The following is a 20,308-nucleotide window of genomic DNA, read 5'->3' on the forward strand; positions in this document are numbered from 1 at the left end:
GGATTTTACATCATTACTTCGGACCTAAACATTTCACATCAGGTATTTTTTTTATAAATCTGACTGCAGTGCCTTACATACCGTACGTTCATACAGTTTCAAAGTCCACAGTAATTTTCCCATCTGCTCAGTAAAGGGAAGTGATCTCCCTTCAGCTGAATGATTACAAATAAAGTGAGTGCAGTCTAATTTGTGTCGCTTGTAAAATTCAAGCTTGTAAAATGTGTTGGATATTAAAAAGGCCTGAACTGCTGGTTGTGCAAAAAAATAAAAACTGTTTTCGGAGTTGATGGGTCAGCAATCTAACCCCAAAGAGGAGGCTCAAAAACATCAAGCAAGGAAAAAAAGGAACACAATTTGAGCAGCTTGTTCGCGCTCATCTTTAACTTGATAAGGGGAGTAATCAGTGGTGGGACTCACAGGATAACCAATGATTCTTTTTGTGAAATGTGGCCCACATAAGGATATTAAAACACATCGGTTCTGCATTATTTGATATAAAGCAAGACAATCATAACGATCCATCACGATTATATTAACTGAAGACTATAGTATACTCAGTGTGTCTTTGAACATGTTAAAAAGGTTGTTTTCAGTCACAGCTTTAGGGTCAGGTCAGTGATCTTTTCCATGAGTTTGGATTGTGAAGGATGTTTTACTTAGAACAAAAGGAACAGTGTTAGATTTGTCTTTACAAGAGAAAAATCTGTGAAATAACATGAACATTAATGAACAGGGAACGTCAGCGGATACAATGTACAAACATCAGGGTTACATACACCTCCATGAACATCATTAATGCATCATAGTATTACAGCTGAGGAGTGGGACCATGGTATACATTATGCATTTGACTCATTCCCAAACCAACCCCTGTGCTTGGCAACTCACATCCAAACAGATGCAAACAATTAGAAATATACAACTCACCCTGTAGTTCTCATTCATAAATTAAAAAGATAGCTGAAGAGGTCAGACAGAGTGCTCTATGGTTTCAAAACAACCTACATTCATTTCTAATAAAAAAAAAAAATGCTTCAAAATCCCTTCTCATAAAAGTCTTTGGCAAAGTGTTCTGTTTTTGCAACATCATTAAAAATATGTTCAAACCTGATGTACAAAAAGTTGAAGTTTTTTTTACATTTTGTAAAAATGCGTCAAATGTCCTAGTTTTCTTTTAGTTTAGGTCATTGTTAAAATCCAGGGTTCAATTCCTGTAATAGTGACAGTTTTCTTTTTACTGGACGCATGAGTTCATGTCCACATTAAAGTCTTCTGACGGACCAGTCCTCATCCAAACTCCAGTCAGCAGTTCAGGGTTAAAGGAATATCACCTTCTCTTTGCCTGGTTCGAGAATGTCTTTGGGAAAAGGAGGCGGAGCTGGAGGAGGAGCGTCGCTGTTGCTCCTCCTGTGTGTGCTGAAGGACTGAGACGTCTTCACATTATGGACGGATCCAGGTGAGTTGAAGGCACCTGAAGGGAGAAAGAAGAAACAGTTAGAAACAAATAATTTAAAAAAAAAAGGAGGACCTTAACCGTATTTGGGAAAGTTGTTGTTTTCTTTAAGTTTTGACTTTAAGCTTGGGAGTCTTTCACACAGAGTGAGAGTTGAAGCTGACGATACTCACCTTCAAGTAGTGCTGAGACTCATTTTGATCATGCGTTTTATTTTGAAATGTTTCTGTATTTAGTTTAGATTTTTTTTATAATCTAAAGTATCATTTAAAAAAAGTCAGACATGAGGATTGACCATGAATTTAAATCAAAACTTGAATATCCCACAAGGAGCCATATCTTTATCTGTATTCCAGACGGATTGAGCAGCCGTTTCGCCCTCGTGTTTGACCGTACCTGACTGATGGGCTTTTTGAGGACTGGCGTGTCTTCTGCCTCTCATGCTGCCTCCTTCCTTCCCGGTCACTCGGATGGGCAGCACCTGATTTACGTCAATGGAGGCTGGATGTAGAAAGACAAGACTCGAGTCAGTTTATTTAAGTACTTCTTCAGACACATTTTACTCTGAAGAAATTTTAAACAAGACATCTTTGTAGCTATGAAGATGAACAAATATTGAATTATTTTAAAAACTAAATCGCAGCTGATCAACTGTTTTCAGCAACAAAGTCACTGCCCTCAAATAAACATCTGAATTCAACATTTTTTCTTGTCATTCTTTATTATATACAAGATTAAATTTCTTTATAAAGATTTCAAACTCAGACTAAGAGACATACTGAAACACAATAAGCAGGATATAAACATCACCACTCCTTCCTTCTTCCTTAATATGAATTTTCCTGATATTATCTGCTAAATTTTCACATCAGCTCAGTCAGATTCTGTTCAGAAAACATACTAAGGGTGTTTGCGTGATAGAGATCTTGTAGACCGATCTGCTTCCTGACCTGCACTGTGCGCTCTGTGGTGGGAGCCTTTCATCTTCAAGCCTTTGTCCTTTCCTTTGGACAGAGTGGCAAGCTTGGTGGGGATCTGCTGCTGCACGGCTGCAGGCTTGTTGACCTGGTTAGTGGTGCTGATCAGTTGGATGGGCAGCTCGGGCCGAGCCGGCAGGGGGCTGATGCTCTCCCTGCGAGGTGGAACCTTCGGGGGTATTTCATTAGGGTCCAAGAAGGAGGGCGAGGCGCGAAGCTTTGGTGTTAGAGTCAAACTCCCCCCTCCGTTCACTACACTTCCTCTGAACGACTGGTAACTGGAGAGAGCCCAGAACTGGAGGACAAACAGGAAGTGATTAAGAAATCAAATTCATGTTTAGCAGCAACTGGTGTGATCAAATTGCTGTTTCCGTGTTTTATTCCAACAATGTATTGCTTTTCAAAAGTATTATTTTAAAAATGTTCAGCAAACCAACATCACTGTTTTCTTTCCATATGTCAGCTTTAAATAAAGACTGCTGTGAGTTCTGAAGGTTCAAACGTCTTCTTCTTCTTTATAAAAAAGACCTTTATTACTTTAGTAATTTGTACCTTGTGCTGAAAAAGGAGATCTCTATGGGCATATTTTAAATTTAAAGTTAATGGATGGATGAAAACACAATCATGTTAAACACATTCAGATCTTGTTCCTCACTTGTGAAGGATCTTCATAGTTGGCATTCTTCTTTATCTTCTCCTGCAGCTGCTCCAGACGTTCCCTCTCCTGGTTCAGACGCTCCTTGTCCTTGTCGACTGATTTGGTGGACTCCCGCAGCCTCTCCAGGTCCTGCTGATAGTCCTCCCTCTGCCTCTCCAGGTCGGCTTTCTCCTCGTTGAGCTTCTCCTCCCACTTTCTGCACGTGTCCTCCCTCTGTTGAAGCTGACCCTCCAGGGCCTCTATCTGGATCCTCTGCCGCTCCCTGTCCCTCTCCCAGCGCTGCTGCTCCTCTCGGTGCTGCGCCCGCAGCTTCTGCAAGTTGTTCAGCTCCTCCTTCTGCTTCTCCTGGTTTCGCTGCTTCTCCTGCTCAAGCAGCACATTGCTGTAGTGGCGAGCAGGCTGCTTGGTCTTTGACTTGAACACCTGCTGAAGCTCAATCTGGCTGTCCTGCTGGACCACGACTGCCTGTAAACAGGAGAGTTTTATAAAAGATGATAACACATGAAGCCAAAGACAACACGTTTAAAGACACTAATATAAGAGACTGAAATGACGTGCTCGATGAATGAAATGTTGAAACGTCTCACTTGTAAACTGTAAAGTCTTTGTGCAAGCAGTATCACCCGGTCACACAACTGCAAAAACAGTGATAGAAATCAATGATTGTGCGCAAGTGAAAACTGATAGAAGGAGAGGACACTGATGAAACATAAGTGCATGTGAAGAAGCGTTACCTCTGCCTCGTGGAGATGACTGGAAGGAAAACTGCAGGTTGGCAGATCTGTTTCATCATCAGCCTTTAAAAAAAAATTGCACAAACATATGAATTCTCTTTTTTTTCTCCAGAATGAAAACAAGAGGTTTGATTGACATGTGCCTCACTCACAGATTGCTCCAGACTCCCCGCGTACAAATCCTGCTGCTGAGGATCACAAGCGGAATCACTGCTGGGATCCGGACCGACCTCGCTGTCACTAGGACTGTCAGATGCATCTCCATCTGACAAAATCAAACGTTTTCGGAACGACTTTTTGTTCAGTCTGAACTTGTTGTGAGAAGAATTATTGTGGCCAACTTTAAATCAAACATCAATATTTCATTTTTACACAAGAAACCCGACCAAAGGCAAAACTCCCCGACACCTGATGATTGAGAAATGATGCAGGAATGTAACTATTACCTCCCTACCACTATTGTTAAATGTTAAATATAATAGCCTCCACACATTATGTTTTACATTAATAAATGTGTTTTAAATCTCATCATTAACTTTTCGTTATGTTTTGTCCTAAAGCATCTGGATTTTCTCTTCATCTCTCTGAACACTTAAATGTTCATTTCTATCATGCTTTATCTTGATGTCAGCTTACTTGTCGTGGCACTTGAAGTCAGATCCTCATCATCGGCGCCCCCATCAGTATCAGTCCTTCCGAGAAGTAGTCCCTCCGGTGACTTTCTCTCATTCAGAAGAAGGTTTGGGTCTCTAATCCGGGATAAAAGCAGGCTCTGCAAGTTTTCCACTGCAAACAAAAAAAAAAACAGTTCTTACGCTTTAGTTAAGGGGACAATATCAGTGATGACGTGTACATTGTAATATTGTGACAGCTATTGAGAAAAGACAATCAATACAGACTACTGCCTGAAAACAAGCAAGAAAAAGAAGAAACTCACTCTCATTGATGGCTCCTATGAGCAGTGTCTCCCCCTGGTGGAGGTCCGTGGATTCTCCTCGCAGCAGCAGACCTTTGTGAGGAGTTTCCTGTTCTGTCACCGTCTCATACAGAGCGGCAAAGATCTGCTGCTTCTCTGTCAGACTTTGCCATATCTGGTCATCCCTCATCTTTAGAATATCTGAAAGCGCAGCAGCTTAACATAAGCAGCATGTTTGACTGATGAATCTAAACAGAAATAATTAGATGGCCTTGATATAGTTTTCATATTTTACTCAATTAAAAAAGTTTATTCCATTTATCCCGTTGTACTCAGAAAACTGACAGAGAGATGTGTCCTTGTGAGTTCAATGTTAATGTTTGTCGACTGAGGTGGTCAAGTAAACATTTCTGGGGGGTTTTCTCCATATCATTTTTTTTTGTTTGCATCATCATTTTTAAAAAGCTAATATTTAAAGAAAAAAAAGGGCACACAAAGAAAAACATGAGCTTCTTTTTGAAAACTCAAATTGACCAAATAAAATGTTTATTTTTCAGCATTTCGTGGCATAGACTCTTTTATCTCTTTAAGAATAATGAACCTTTCCTCAATAACAAACAGAATAAGTCCCTCTTTCTATAGAGGATACTGAACACAGCTTTTGTTTTTCTTTTACCTTTAAATTAGGCTGAGCATGAAGAGGCTAGGAAGTGGATTTTTTGGAGAAACCGAGTTTCACGTAAAGAGTTTTTACAGGCAAACAACAACTGTAGGTAGAAAACGTGTGTACTACAGGAACATGTCAATTCTAAATGATATGATCAGCTCTTTTAGTTAGATTTTCTGACAAGGACAAAGATCACCCAAAAATATTGTCTAAGTATAGAGAGAGGCGTTTCTTCTTGGCTCTCTTACCTTGAAACTGTTGCAGTTTTGAAGTCAGCTCACGATACGCTTTCTCTTCTGGATAGCTGAAAACACACACAAACGTTTGAATCATGCTTGGGTCTGTTTAATGTTTTGATCCTTTGCACTTCAAGTCAGAGACAGATGTCTGTATCCACATGTTAATGGCCCTAACGTTAAATAAATTCTCACATCCTTTGACTCTGCAGCTTACCGGTTCACCGCTTCCCTGATCTGGGCTGTCCATGCGATGCATTCCTGTCTGGAGCTGGTGTGAATCTCATACATCTCCGGCATGCTGTCAGTGAACGCACAGATGAGGTACATGGCTTTGTCCTCATGAGCGACCTCCCGGACTATCAGCCTTTGAAGGGAGATCACTGGAGGTTTGTTATCCTGTGTTATAATACAGTTATTAGTTATTAGTACTAGGAAAAAAACCCCCAATCATAGGAATTTAAAAAAAAACATGAAAGATGATGTAAAGAATTATTAACATATTTTGCTCTTTTAATTTATTTGGTAGTAAGTGAAACTGTCACTGATGTTTTTCCAGAACTCACCACAGCAGGAAACACAAGCTTCTGATCTTTCTCTTGTAAGAGGAGGAGCACGTCTGACAGCAGGACAGCATGAACGTCTGCAGAGACACAGAAACGCTTCTCAGTATCAAAATCCAAACAAAACAAGTGCTCCATCCATCTTGAACCAAATGTTGTTGCTGGCGCACACTGCTCATGCATCCGCTGTCAAGAAACAGGTCGCAAACCTTTCTGTTTGCCAGACGTCTTCCAGGTTACGGCGCCTTCGTGCAGCAGCGTCCTCTCTCCCTGGATGAGATCCTCTCTGCGGAACAGCTGGCCGTCCTTCAGCCGGCCCTGAGACTTTGGCTCCAGACGAAGGCTGATCTCTCTCAGACGAGTCATTCTCTCGTATTCACTGACCTGATCGTTGACCTGGGAGATGATTTCTTTGATCAGAGCCAAAGCCTGGACCAGTGACTGGTGCTCCTCTGTGTCATCTGTGGGAGAGATTCAAATGTAGAAAAGGAGAAGCCTTTGCTTACTAAGATGAGAACATTTCATACAAATACAAGTCATACACGTCTGCATTTGTGTTACTGATGCAGGTAGCGAGTTAGACGTTTTTATTATCCGAGAGTTACAGTAGATGAGTGTTGAGGTTTTACCTTCAGTGTTTTTTATGATTCTCTCAACCAGGATAGGATATTTTGTGATGCGCTGGGTTACCAGCAGAAAACATTCAGGGATTCCCAACCTTCGCACAAGAGGCAGCTGACCAATTTTCTGTAGAAAAGATTGACATTTTTTTAGGCCTTGCACCATTCCAATTAGTTTCCTCTCGACATCTGTGTCGGACAGAGATCGATCATCAACTGGCAGACAGCGGGCCATATCCGGCCCACCAAAGCTTCCCATATGCATCTTTTTAAAAACACATAAAGCTACTATTAAGGGGGAATTTATTGGCAAATATTCAACCAGGAGTACGCTACCACCTACTGCTATAAAAAAAAAAGCTGTGCTGAACGTGCACCTTCAAATCCCTCTCTTTTATACCTGAAAATGTGGCTCAGACCTCAGCCTGTTTACATTTAAGAATGAGGATAAACTTGACTTTCTGACATTTCATTGTTTAACATTTGATTTTTATCTTAAAAAAAACTCACAAACTTGTCAATTAAAAAAAATGGAACAAGGAAAAAGCCTGTTAAATGCTATACTCTGATTTCATCAGAAGCTGAACAGAAATGATTCAAAAAAAATGACGGGCCTAATTGAGAAAAATAAATAAATAAATAAAACAAAATTACAAGGCTGAAAAACTCACATTTAGTTAATGAGAGAAATCACATTTTTTTCCTCTGACACCAACTACTTCACTGCATCCTGATCATTATTCCTTCACTGTACCTAAAGTGACCAATCCGTGAAGAGGACTTACCCTCATGAGGATCTGCAGTTTCTTGTTGTTCTGCAGCTGATCTTTGTAGAAGCTGATGGCTTCACTGTGATGACTGCAGAAAACACTGTAGCTCTCAAACATTCCTTCTCCCATTGTGCCTGAAAACTGAGTCAAAAGGAAGAATAACACAGCATTAATGCATACCAGCATGTTGTTTTAAAGTAACTCTTGTGCAGAAGTCTTTATAAAATATCACATTGTGTTATTTGACGATGTGTAAAAAGAGAGGGGGGATCCTAGATTAGAATTCAATCAGTTTTTATTGTCCACACAAAATGCATTACACCTGCCACATAGCAAACCCGTGCATTATATTGCTTGTGTCACAAACAGACCGGAAATGTTATTAAGGTAGTGCAGCAAAAACAAAGTCCAACTGAGGAGGAAACTGTTCAAATGCAACTTTCAGGGAGAGTCAATTCTGCTGACAGCAGTCCAGTCCAGTGACCTCTAAATATAACTGTGTGTTCTTCAAGGTCGTTTTCCCAAGTCATTTCCCGGCAAACGATGCCAGAGATGTGAAATATAATCCTCGGTCTACTCGTTAAGCTTAATAGTTAACTATTCATTCCAGAACCAAGCGCTCTGGTTCTGGTATTTCTAGAAAAATGGCTCAGCACAATGCCCTTTGCATGAAGGTGGGACGGCCAATCCTTAATGGACAAACACACCCATCAGCGGTCCCTAACAGTGTGTTCCAGACATACCAGCCATTCCTATAGACACCTGCGTACTCAGTCAGCACAGTCAGAGAGAGCCACAGAGCTGCAGAGAGCTCAGTACTCACAATATGAAGAGCTAGGTGAGCAGAGAAAACAGGGCTGCTCAATGGACATGATGAGTCCATCTTAAATACATTATAGATAATTATTGAAGGCAACCTGAGCTTGTCTATGTGTCAGTCACAAAAAACAATAACAATGTGAGTGATAAAACAACAACAGGCACAAAGGAAGCCCCCTGTAAACATTAAAGCCATGCCATGGAGCACAGTGTGTCCCTGAATGTGATTTATGGAAATTCTGTACTTCTTTGGAATATTTCTGGATATCCATCAAAGTTCCTCACCTGAGAGATGAGAATATCCCCCAGTTGTGTAATCTGATAGATGTTTGGGTTGTCTTCCTCCTGACTCTGACATTGGCGGACTTTGAGGTGGTTCAGAAAGCGCTGGTGGAGGGCGAGCAGAGTTTCCACCCGCAAGAAGAGCCTCTCCAGTCTGGACTCTTCTATCAGCAGGGACTGCCTCAACTCGTGCATGTAGACGTGGAGGAGGATCTTTAAGGTGCGAACATGGTGCATCTCTGTCTGGATCAACTCTAGGAAAGTGATGAAAAGAGTTCCATAAATCGATACAAACAATTTAAAGACACCGAGGTTGGAAAGTGTGTGTGAGCTCGACTGAACAACTACCAGCTTAAACACAAAGACCTGCCCTAAAAAGGAGCCCTACCTTCCTGCATATACAGCACCATTTACTGTAAGTCCATAAACACAATCAGTTGGTCCAGCTTACCGTGGATGACATCCTGTCTTTTAATGGCCTCTTTGCTCAGGGTCTTCTGGTAGTTCTGGTCCACAGCCAGGCTCCAGGACTCTGCTTCCAAGTTCTGGGCATCAGACTCAAGGTCGGATCGCAGCGAAGCATAATGGGAGTCTGGATGACGCGCAGAAAGGGACGGAAAAGAGGATTTATCATTATGGTGAAATGAGTATGTATCTTATAGGGACCACTTACCGGCCATGCACTGTTCATCATTTTTAAATGTCTTACTTTAAGGTGACTAGTTTTCATCAAGTCATACAGTTTCATAGAAAATCTTAAACTGAATCGGAATCATCGTAACATTCATTAGCAATATCTAAAAATGTAAAAAAAAAAGAAAAAAAAAAAAGACAAAGATGAAAGAATTAGTCATGTGCGTAATTTTTAATTCTACTTTATAAAAAACAATATTTTACACCGTTGAGTCAAGAACAGTATCACACCAGAAGGAAGATTATATGTTAGAATTAACTCTACCCTTTTTCTGATGACACACAATTACATTAAGCCGAACCATGTACTGTATAATTAGAAGTAGTAAGCACACCAACCCCGACTGACTGATTTAAACCTATTTGTCACACTGTCAATTATTTGCATTAACCTTATTAACTAATCCAGGTCGTGAAAGTCTTCAACAGTGTGTGACATTATTTGGCATTTTTAAGAAGATCAAACTTTACAACAGCTGTTACTCCATTAATCTTAAAACTACATCCACACTTCCATGAGCTACACAGTCCTGTTGTGACAAGATGGCACAGCAAGTAGATTCCAATCCTGTTAAAAGTGACCCGCTAACCTTCGAGGTTGATGGGCTCAGCCAAAGAGGGAGCCAGTGACACCGAGTCCTCAGTGGAGAGCTTCAAACGCAGGCCATCGACCTCATCCATCTGCACCGCACCCGATCTGTGTGATACGTGATGAGATAAGGCTGAGCAGGTAAAAGTGATGTCAGTGCACAAACATGCCCTCACACAAATAAAGCATTCAGTACTATTGCTGAATTCACTGTTGGAGCTTCAGATCTGAATCTACAGTATCTGTCTGATGCAAAGTGTAACACTGCAGGGATGTCAAAAGTGAAACGCTGCTGACTACAACAAAGGCCCTACACGAGTCTCAATAAATGAAAAAAGCTAACAACAAACCAGGGAAACATTTCCCTTAATCTGTATGTGAGCTGTTAAGTCTTGACTAGAAAACTATGTCACTTGTTTATGAGGGAAAACTAGGACACTGACGGAAGTGTTGCATTCTTAAAATACATGGTCACCAACCTGGGACTTGTGTCGTGAGAAGAGGAGGAACCAGACTGAGCACGGAGGTTTTTAGAGATGACAGTCATGCCGGGACTGAGGAAACATGCGGGGAGGCCATATGAAGCCGGGGGAGGAACACTCTCCCCTCCTCACAGCTGAGAGGGAGAGAGAGAGAGAGAGAGAGAGAGAGAGAGAGAGAGAGAGAGAGAGAGAGAGAGAGAGAGAGAGAGAGAGAGAGGGACAGAGGAAAATAGAGATAGTGAGTCTAGAGAAAGAAGTACTCTTTTTAAGCAACTTTAAGTAACAAAAAAGGGGAAAAAAACGAAAGAAAATTGAAGTGGCTGAAATATAAACTACAACTTAGAAACTGTTATGCGCTTATATAGTGACTTAGAACAACAAAAAAGGATGCTTTTGGAATTTATTTTTTTAATCACAATATTTCCAAACTGAAGCTCAGTAAAATGAGCTGTGCTCCACAGTTATGGATTCATTCAAACATGGATACTCTAGTGCAGTTGTTCTCAACCGGTGGGTTGTGACCCAAAGGTGGCTCGAGAATGTGTGCCTGAAAAAGTTTCTTGTCATAAAGTCTACGAAGCACTTTTAAAACGTGCATGTTCTGTCGCATGTTTTGGGCCATCTGAGGTCGCAACTGCATCATTTTTCACTGGAGAAATCTGATTGGTTGAAAAACAAGGAGAAGTTAATGTTGGGTCCTTTGTGTATACAGTAAACCAAAAACTCTAGTGTCCTGTTTCCATTCTCTTAGAAGCTTAGACTTTGACTTCAGCCTTCACATAGATACTGATGCAGTGCTACAGCGAAAGTGAAGGATCATCAGGACTAAGTGCAACAGGAAGTGAAAATAAACACCATTATTATCATTTGTTTCTGAAGGCACTTTGCTGACTCACCAGCCTTCAAACAGACAGGTTTACCTGCAAGAGAAAAAACAACAACTTCTAAACAGCTTGTTGCATTGGAAATGTCACCCTGAGGAGAAGGAACAGGTTCGACAAAGTGTGAAAACTCAGACCAGCTCTGAGGCAAAGACAGACAAATGGGAGCGCTTTCACATCAGACAACATGATTTCATCACGATCGATTACAGACGTTCAGGTGTCGACAACGTTTGCACTGACACAGATTTTACTATTCAACATATAAGAGACAGTTCTTAAGGTGTTGTGTGACCACGTCGCTATCGGGTTTCCTCTTGATACACACATCCAGCCGTGTAGAGTCGAGACACTTCATGATAATCCTTTAACGGTTTTGTCCTTTAAATATAATCACTCACCTTATATTCTTCTGCTTATGTTCGCTGGGACATGCTCTCCATCGTTCTCCTTGTGACACAGAAAAACAAATATTATAAAAAGGGAGGAAATAATCTGGTCAAATAAGAGAAAAAAAGGTCATAGGGTAAGTGTTAGACTGAGTTTTTTGCAGACCCTGGCAGAGCGTAGACAGGGTCCCAGTTTAAGTGTTGTGGCCTTTGTTTACCCTGCTGAGACACATCAGCTGTAGTCATGTACCAAGGCATGAGTAACACATCTTTATACTGATAAAATCCACTAAAACAATGGCTTCAATAAAATATAATAAGGAGAAATAAACATTGAAAACAGTCAACACTGCTGAGAATTGTTGATTTTTTCCCCCCATCAACAAACTATTCATATCTGAGCTTATTTATTTAAGAGAGAGTTGAAGTACGACACACCTAAAACACACATTAATGTTTGACTTAAGTTTCTGTGACACAAACTCATTGAGAAGCTCTCCTGCTAGTGTCTGCCTCAAGTGTTTCAAACAATGATAAGAAATCAAGATCAGCAATGGGAAGTGGACTTGAGCTTGTGTTGTGTCTACTCAAAGAGCTTTTACACCACAGGCCACACCTTCCCATTCGCACACTGGCGGCAGAGCTTTCTATTTAACGTGATCATCAGCGGTAACTAATCCCATTCACATTGATATGCTTCTGACCAAGCAGCAGGAATGGCGTCCTCTATGAAAACCTGAAGAACTCTGTAAAAAACTCGGATGAATCATGGGACATGGATGACGTCACGGCAGTCGATATTATACAGGATGTGTTGAGATATTTCCGTCTGGACCAAAAGGTGAAAGACTGACACTACTATTAACAAGGTCGCCATCATAAATCTGTAAGACAATAACTGGTGCACTTCAGCCATCTCGATTTTCACAAAGTGTTGCAAATTTCTGCTGATTTTATCAACTGAATTATTAGATTTTAGCAAAAAAAAAAAAAAACTAAAAATATGTTTTTTGTCCTTGTCTTTGACGCATTACTCCAATCCTCGCGTCACTACACTGACTACCTGTTACACACAGAACGGTTGATCACGAAGCGCTGCATGGCCTGACCCCAGCACACTTTTCTGAGCCGTGGCAGCCTTACAGTAGTGGTCGGCCTCTTTGATCATCTGATCGACATCTTGTTTTTGTTCTTCACTCTTCATGTAAAAGCCAGAGGTGACCATGCTCTTACAGTAAAAGCTGCCAAAACTCTGGAACAGCCTCGTCTTCTTGTCCATCAGATCGGCTGAATCTGCGGCTTCTTTTCAACGCCTGATGAAAATGAACTTCTTTAAGCTTTTTTTTTTTACAGCTCTTCCTGTTTGCCTATTGTTGTTGTTTCTAATCGTGACATGATGCCCCCGCCCCACATGTGACTTGTGTATGCCATATGGGTGTGTGCACGTTTATCTGTATCTCAATGTAAAGCACTTTGTACAGTGTGCATGTCTCTGCTCATTCTGCTCCAGTTTTTAAACGTGCAGAGGCAGCAGCTACTCTCCGTTTAAGCCTTAGCTGATCACAGGCAACTATTTTCTAGAAACACACCTTGCAGCACCTCCTGCTTGAACAATGCAAGAACTTATCTTACTTTCTTTAAAGACTCATTTCTGAGCCTCTCGGTATGTTATTAGCCAGGGTAGAGAGGGCAGTTGGATTCAGCCCCTGCTTGTGAGTGACAGCCACACCTTAAGTGATACACCCACAGTGACATAGAAGACAGAAGCATGAAATACAGGTCATTCTCTGCAGGAGACAAAACAAGACAGGCGAGTCAGGCAAGTATGAGGCAGAAAGAGGAGGAGGGGGGAGCTAACTGCTGTGTTAGCGAAAAGAAATGTCACTTAGGGAGACATGGGCACTAATCATTTCACACAGCTACAACAACACGACTAAAACAAGTGAGAGTGGCAGAAGTTCTGTCAACATGTGACAAGTGAAACCCTGGCCAACAACCACGACGGTTAACAGGCGTGAAACTATAGCCATTAGCCTGAGGAGGAGGCTGGTACGAAAAGAAACAAGTGATCTGTGATACTCTTGTTCCTAATAAACCCTTCAAGGTCGTGTTTGTTTCACATGATCACACAGGTATATTCTGTCATAAACAGGAACACCACATGGCTGAAATCGCTTCCTCCTTACAGCAACAGGTCGTGAATACATTTTTCACCTTACCTTCATAACACGCAGCCTTGACACAGTTTACTACTCAACTTCTAGATCCTGACATTTTATCTTTAGTGACGTGTGTTGTAAATGCATGCCAAAGTGTTTTTTTTCTTTCAATGTCAACTGAATCCTACCTTTACCAAGTCCTCAATCCTGAAGGAGTAACAGAATGAAGAGTTGCTTAACATAACTAAAAGAGTAATGCATTGTATTTATAATGACAGGTTAGCTTCTCTTTACAATTGTGAATATTAAAACGACTCTCCTAAACCACTTTAAGCCAGTATTAGTTCATCCAATTGGTTACAGTTTTGACCAACAGCATACATTTCTGCCATCTTCCATTACTGGTTATGGAAATCCTCTTCAAGACAATTTGATTTGAACTGTGCAAGATTTCGCAATACCTTCATGTTATGAAGGTTATTATTGAAGTGATGTCTTCGCTGAATAGAGACTGATGAGATGAGAACCATGTCCTCTGTACATGGTTACGTAGGCACTATAGGCTACTAGCATCCCCCTTAGTTCTATATTTTATTTGAAGTCTATTATTTTAATCAGAAAAAACCTAATTGACTTTTACTTTTACCACCTAATAACTCCTGATGTTTGCACTTAAAGAAATGTTTAAAATGGCACATTTCAAATGATGAAGGAAAACTTCAACGTCCAAATTGAACTTTTAAATCAATTTGGACGTTGTGAGGACTACTTTTCGTAATTTGTTTAATTTTAAAAAAAATCTCAACTTTCATATCAGTCCGCCCTTTAACATGGAGACAACATCATGAACCGGTTCTTTTTTTTTTAATTACCTGACGCTGTTTTATCTCAAGAAGTTTTATAACAATATAGTGCGTTTGATGTTAATGCGTTTAGGTTTGGTGTAATTAAGAGGAAGGAGAATGTGAGGAATTCAAATGTACTTCTGTCTTGCCAGCAGGTGATAGTCAGTGACCTAGATTCATTATATTACCCACTGATTAAAGTGCCAGGTTAAGCTACCATCTAATACATGTGCTTCTGAGTTTCGGTGGATAAACCAAGCAGGTGTGAAGTCAAAGGTAAAGACAGGAGTGGCTGCAGGTGACAACTTCAGAGCAACTGAGTCTCCCAATGTTGACATACGGAGAAGTTTTCTACTTTAGCCAAGACTGACCAAACAGACCATAAAAATTACAACATATCACCCGACATGTTGCCTCTGCTGTGGGTTCAGAGTTAAATAAATGAATAAATAAATCGCCTCGGTTTCTATTGTCACGTAACTCTGTCGTTTACTGGATGATGTGAAGTACTCATGTTGTATTTTTCAACAACACACCAGGTAGGTCCGGACAAGCTGACAACAGTTTCATGTCTTACCTTGTGTTGAAATGAAACAGAGCAGGAAAACACGATTTTGGTGACTATCCAGGCACAAACAATAGAGAGGGGAAAATTACATCTGTTGACAACTTCTATCGAGAGGGAGATACGGGAGAGGAGGCCTCCGGAGGAACAAGTGCACGAATAAGAAAAAACACGGAGCTGGGCTGAGGGGATGTGGTTTAATGGTCCCAGCCTCCTCTGGATGAGCGCTTCATTCGCTATTTAAACATGCATTCACGTGCTCCCCCGGATGCTCGGAATTTTGAGTTGTTTTTTTTTTTTGTAAAATTATGTATCCGTGCATTTATTTAACAGGGACACAGGCAATGGCCATCGCTTCCAATGATAATTTGCAAACCATATTCTTGGCTCGTATTTTAGGACCGAAGTGTCACTGTAACTAGTCCAGTAAGTAGCATAAGTAGGCCTGAGCAAGTAAGGGCACGAATCAAGTCTGCTTGGTGCATCAGTTGAGACTTCATGATCATGATGACGGCTTCTTCTTCTACCTTTGATTAATTGTGTGAATGTGTGGTAGGGCTGAGGATCACTAAGAGCAAGTGAAGGCAACAGACGTTGCATCTCAATGCACATCTTAAACCCTGTTAAACCACACTACCAAACTTAAAATGGATATAATTTGAATGTTAATTGTGATGAAGTTGATCAATTAAAAAAAAAAGTTGACAATCCTGAGGTGATTATAGCCCATGAACTTATATTCTCTATTTGCATGGTGTAATGTAATGTTTTAATGCAAACATAAATTTCCAAATTTTGTAAGACTAGTTTTTAATTTTATTTTTCTAGTACGTTTACATACTTTTATTTTCCCCATTATTCGTTTTTAGATGTCATCATTGCTTTTTCTGTTTTCAATATTTTGAAAACCCCTTGGTAACAACTTTTTATTTTTTCAATTTGGCAGCAGTTTGGGCAAACACTGTTCATTGCTGCTCCGAGACAATTCATTTTCTAATAAGAAAAAATATACTCACCTTAAACCAGAAACCGCTCTTTGCTTATCGCTTTAGGTTAATGACTGACCAGCAACAGAGCACTGTTTAACATGTAAATCATGCAGACAGGTGTTGTTTGCTTGGAACCCATAGCAAAAATTCAGATTACGTAAAAACAAAATATTTACTTTGAAGGGACTGACAGTGTTCCTAAAGAACAAATATTTACTGAGGTTAAGCCTTACAAGCCAGCTATTTTCATAGGACATTTTTTTTAGCATATCTCAGCTATATTAGTGACTAACAAACCAAGCAATAATATATATTATATTCTTCAGACTACTTGTTCTAATATTTCACCAAACAGTAAAGTGATTCATAGTCACATCCACAAGGAATGAGGCATAAATATTGTATCCTTTTGTTTTAATTAAAGAGTGAAATACCCAATGAAAAGACAATTTGTTAGGATCATGACAGGAGAAAGAAACACATTACAGAACACATTTAAGCATGATGCCACAACACAAGGACACTTCAGGCCTTAAACTATGGCAAACAAATCTTGGAATAAAGGGTTGGGAATTAAAATCTATTTCTATGAATGGCAAAATACGAGCAGTGGTGAAAAATGTAATCATGACCCATTTCCAAATGAGGTGCTTGTTCACAATGTGACAAAGTTGAAGCTTTCAAATCGATGCATCTATTGAGGGGTTCAACACAAGGATAAAATGAAAAAAAGCCAGTTCTTGATTAAAAGGCGTTTCACATACATTTTTGACATTAATAATCATTGTCACACCATTTAAGAGACCGATCTATTAACACATAAGATATATTCCAATTCAGTGGTGATCCAGATAGATGGCTCTGATTGTTTCATGGCACTTGTAAAAAAAAAAAAAAAAAGTTCCAGTTTTTTTTTTTGTTACCAACATACCAAGGTGTCATCATTCTTACTACAATGATTTATTCATGTTAAAAATGGTACTGACATCACCTCTGGATAGACGCTTAATTGTTTCAGAGATGTGGGTGAATTTAGAAACATTTAAACACCCAGGAGCTCCACTTCGAAAATTAGGATGGAATTTGGTGGGATAACCGGCGGGAATCCTCTGGCACCGTAGGCGTAGTCAGGTGAGCAGGTCAACTTGGCCAGTTGACCAACACTCATCTGTGAGGAGACAAGGAACACATTGAGTAATGGAGTTTTAATAATGATTGGCTGATAATTATTTTTTGGCATTTTTGTTACAAGGTGTATTCCAGGGACTACATAAAAGTAGGATCTTTTAATATTGATCTAATGGAGTTTCTGTAAATTCAATTCCATGTATAAACAAACCTTAATGGGGTTTTTTTTTTTTTAAATAAAGCCAATGCACAAGTACCAAAAAAAACAAACAAGAACCGCAGTTCTTCTAATGCACCCTTGATAAAAGTGAAGGCATCCCCAATAAATCCCACATTATAATGCCCATTTTTACAGTGGAAATGAACATGCTTACAGCCTGATACAAATTTATGTTAAAGGATTATTTCTTTATTAGTTCATATGACGGGGGGCATTTTTTGTCCACAACTCATCCATTAAGTCAAAGAATTATTCTTGAAATACACAATGAGAGGCATGGCCGAGTTGAATCATAGGTAAATGTGTTGTAGCCGTTTGCCACGAGGTCCACCTCAGCTGACACCACTGAGAACCTTATTGTTTTATATACTCTTGGGGTGTTTTAATGCAAAAAGCAGGATTCATCCCTGCATTATGAATACCAAGCTCTCATTTACAGACTGGATAGTAACTCGAGCTTGATGTGGATCTTTCCATACCTGCATTACACCCTCATCCCATGCCTTGATGACTTCGCCTTGACCAATTCTGAATTTGAATGGCTCTTTCCGGTCCCTGGAGGAATCAAACTTCTCCCCACTTGTCAGTGTTCCTATAAAATGACACATTAAAAACAAAGTCTTGAGTCATCCACTTAGTGCATTGATTCTCCACAAATTAAAAAATACTTGCTTTCGTAACGCTTCAAACACACTTTAATGAGTAAACAATATGGCAATTATTTTTATCACTTCAAATGACCAGCATGACATCCAGAGCCTACAGCCGCTCTGCCTCCCCACCTGACATCCAAAACATTGACTCTCAGTCCATCTTCAAATCACGTTACCTATTCAAACAAGCCTACTGATATTGCCATTTCACCGCAAAACCCTGCTTGAAAGGTGTCCTTTTTTGTTTTGACAGGCGGCCAGAAATAAATTATTTATTATTATAAATATCCGAGACAGGGAGCGAGCCCACCTGAAGGTACTTCACGTTTCATTCATTATGAGGCTTATGCAGCTTGAGCACGGTTAGCTTTAGTAGCTTAGCACAAATAATGGCAGAGAGTGGGAAACCCTCATCTGGATCAAGCTGGTGAATTACTACCACATCGGACGGAGTAAAACATGGCTTTAATAGTGAGCATGCCGGCGTGTGGTTATCGGATTGAGTGCATATTGAAACGGCAGACCTGCCCTTCTTTCCAGTCTGTGTGCTAAGCTAAGCTAAAGCCCTGTGCCTCACATTACGGAACAGGAGCTACTCCTTTACCAGAACACGCCATTTCTAACATGCGAGAATACATTATGGTATTGACATTTAATCAGTATCGACCGTGTGGTTCATACTTCATTGAGTGATATGCTAAATAAAACATAATTAATACCATGAAACATGACATGGCTGCAATAATAAAACGTAATGTCTTACCAACATAGTGTACGGAAACCGTCTGTCCCTTCTTCGGGAAAGTCCTTCCTGAAAGAGGAAGAACGTAGATAAAAAATTATTCGTTTTGAGATTTTTTTTTTTTTTTTCCAAACAAAAAGTAGCTAGATTAATTAATCTTTACCGTCTCCGGGTTTCAGGGTTTCCACTTCGACACCCATTGTTCTTTTCAGAGCAGTGTTTCCTCTCACTTCTTGGTGCACGAGCTCTCTTTCCTTTAAGCGTCTGTCTGTTACACGCGATGTGATTGGCTCGTCCAGTGAAGACTATTGCGATGTGATTGGCTCGTCCTGTGAAAACTATTGCGATGTGATTGGCTCGTTCAGGTGAAGCTTACTTTTTTCGCCCATGAATGAGACCAGCTGAGGCTGATCTTCAGGCTGAAGTAGAGTCGAGGTGTTTTTAGACTGCTGGTGCGATTTTTACGTACCTGGGTGTTTACATTTGTTTACTATTTTGAATTTTCTTATAAGTTATATATGTTTTAATCGAGATAAATGCAAATAAAATCGATGGATGGATTCGCTGCATGGGCGTTGTACTGAGGAGAGCGCATCCATGAAGGCGCTCAAAAGAGTGAAGACCCCAAAGTAGTCTTAGCAATAAAAGGCTGTTCTCATGAATAATTATGAAATCTAAGGCAAGAAACATTTAAAAACACGTTTGACTTTTAGTTAGCCACATGCCTAGAACGACTTTTTTTGTACCATAATGACACTTCAGCCTCAGTAAGAGCAACACCCCTATACAAGGACAAAGTGGTTTAGTCCACTTCCTGTAAAAACCACTATAGGAATGTAAGTACAAATAGGCCTATACATGTTCAACATCCCCTCCCTTTTCTATGGTTTATTTGTAGTCGTTGCTTTATTCAACCCTTATAATAAGAATGTTTGAATGTATGAATGACACAAAGACAATAATTAAAGGTTTATATAGTCATTCAAGAATATCGACTCATTTTAAGTTGCTTATTGGTCATTATATGTCGATGGATAGATATTGGGCTGCAAATACACAAATAAGTACCTATTTACACAAAACAACTTTTACACATATTATTCTAGTATTTCATGAACTTGTATTTGTAGTATATATTTCTTTGCATTATTAATTGTGTATTAAATCATTCTACTTTAAGACCTAAAGCAGATCTGACATCAATATGATTTATCTCCAGTGACATTATACATAAACACATTACAAAGCACTAGCATCTGGTTTGTTGTTAACTCA

The 20,308-nt window shown here is 39.9% G+C and overlaps 2 protein-coding genes across 3 annotated transcripts; both read right to left on the reverse strand.

The window, feature by feature from the left end:
* Nucleotides 1–445: 445 nt before the first annotated feature.
* On the reverse strand, nt 446–15,547 carry arhgef18a (rho/rac guanine nucleotide exchange factor (GEF) 18a). Of its 2 annotated transcripts, XM_079347689.1 has the most exons (21): nt 15,314–15,547; nt 11,745–11,793; nt 10,460–10,596; nt 9,982–10,088; nt 9,150–9,290; nt 8,702–8,952; nt 7,613–7,738; nt 6,837–6,954; nt 6,417–6,668; nt 6,211–6,287; nt 5,862–6,043; nt 5,657–5,712; nt 4,763–4,942; nt 4,462–4,611; nt 3,978–4,090; nt 3,826–3,888; nt 3,679–3,726; nt 3,089–3,556; nt 2,407–2,728; nt 1,853–1,957; nt 446–1,474 (listed from the first exon to the last, which is right to left on the reverse strand). In XM_079347689.1, exons 3-21 carry the CDS (start codon nt 10,525–10,527, stop codon nt 1,320–1,322), a joined length of 2,982 nt encoding a protein of 993 aa, XP_079203815.1. In that variant the 5' UTR covers nt 10,528–10,596; nt 11,745–11,793; nt 15,314–15,547; the 3' UTR covers nt 446–1,319. The 2 variants fall into 2 exon arrangements, with proteins under 2 accessions (XP_079203815.1, XP_079203816.1); XM_079347690.1 differs by lacking the exons at nt 11,745–11,793; nt 15,314–15,547 and having other exon boundaries at nt 9,982–10,113; nt 10,460–10,548.
* Nucleotides 15,548–16,687: 1,140 nt separating this feature from the next.
* On the reverse strand, nt 16,688–19,322 carry LOC306826650 (peptidyl-prolyl cis-trans isomerase FKBP1A-like). Its single transcript, XM_079348106.1, has 4 exons — nt 19,197–19,322; nt 19,055–19,102; nt 18,118–18,230; nt 16,688–17,458 (listed from the first exon to the last, which is right to left on the reverse strand). The coding sequence occupies exons 1-4, from the start codon at nt 19,231–19,233 to the stop codon at nt 17,333–17,335; spliced, it is 324 nt and encodes a 107-aa protein (XP_079204232.1). The 5' UTR covers nt 19,234–19,322; the 3' UTR covers nt 16,688–17,332.
* Between the last annotated feature and the right edge of the window lie 986 nt (nt 19,323–20,308).

The sequence above is a fragment of the Symphodus melops genome (assembly GCF_947650265.1).
Source record: "Symphodus melops genome assembly, chromosome: 7".
NCBI classification, from domain to species: domain Eukaryota; kingdom Metazoa; phylum Chordata; class Actinopteri; order Labriformes; family Labridae; genus Symphodus; species Symphodus melops.

Coding starts and splice junctions, on each gene's coding strand:
- arhgef18a (XM_079347689.1), bottom strand. CDS start 10,527: ATGACTGTCATCTCTAAAAACCTCCGTGCTCAGTCTGGTTCCTCCTCT. Junction 3,727..3,825: donor GTCATCTCCACGAGGCAGAG/GTAACGCTTCTT, acceptor CTGTTTTTGCAG/TTGTGTGACCGGGTGATACT. Junction 2,729..3,088: donor ACTATGAAGATCCTTCACAA/GTGAGGAACAAG, acceptor TTTGTCCTCCAG/TTCTGGGCTCTCTCCAGTTA.
- LOC306826650 (XM_079348106.1), bottom strand. CDS start 19,233: ATGGGTGTCGAAGTGGAAACCCTGAAACCCGGAGACG. Junction 18,231..19,054: donor GGTTTCCGTACACTATGTTG/GTAAGACATTAC, acceptor GTCATTTTATAG/GAACACTGACAAGTGGGGAG. Junction 17,459..18,117: donor GGGATGAGGGTGTAATGCAG/GTATGGAAAGAT, acceptor GTCTCCTCACAG/ATGAGTGTTGGTCAACTGGC.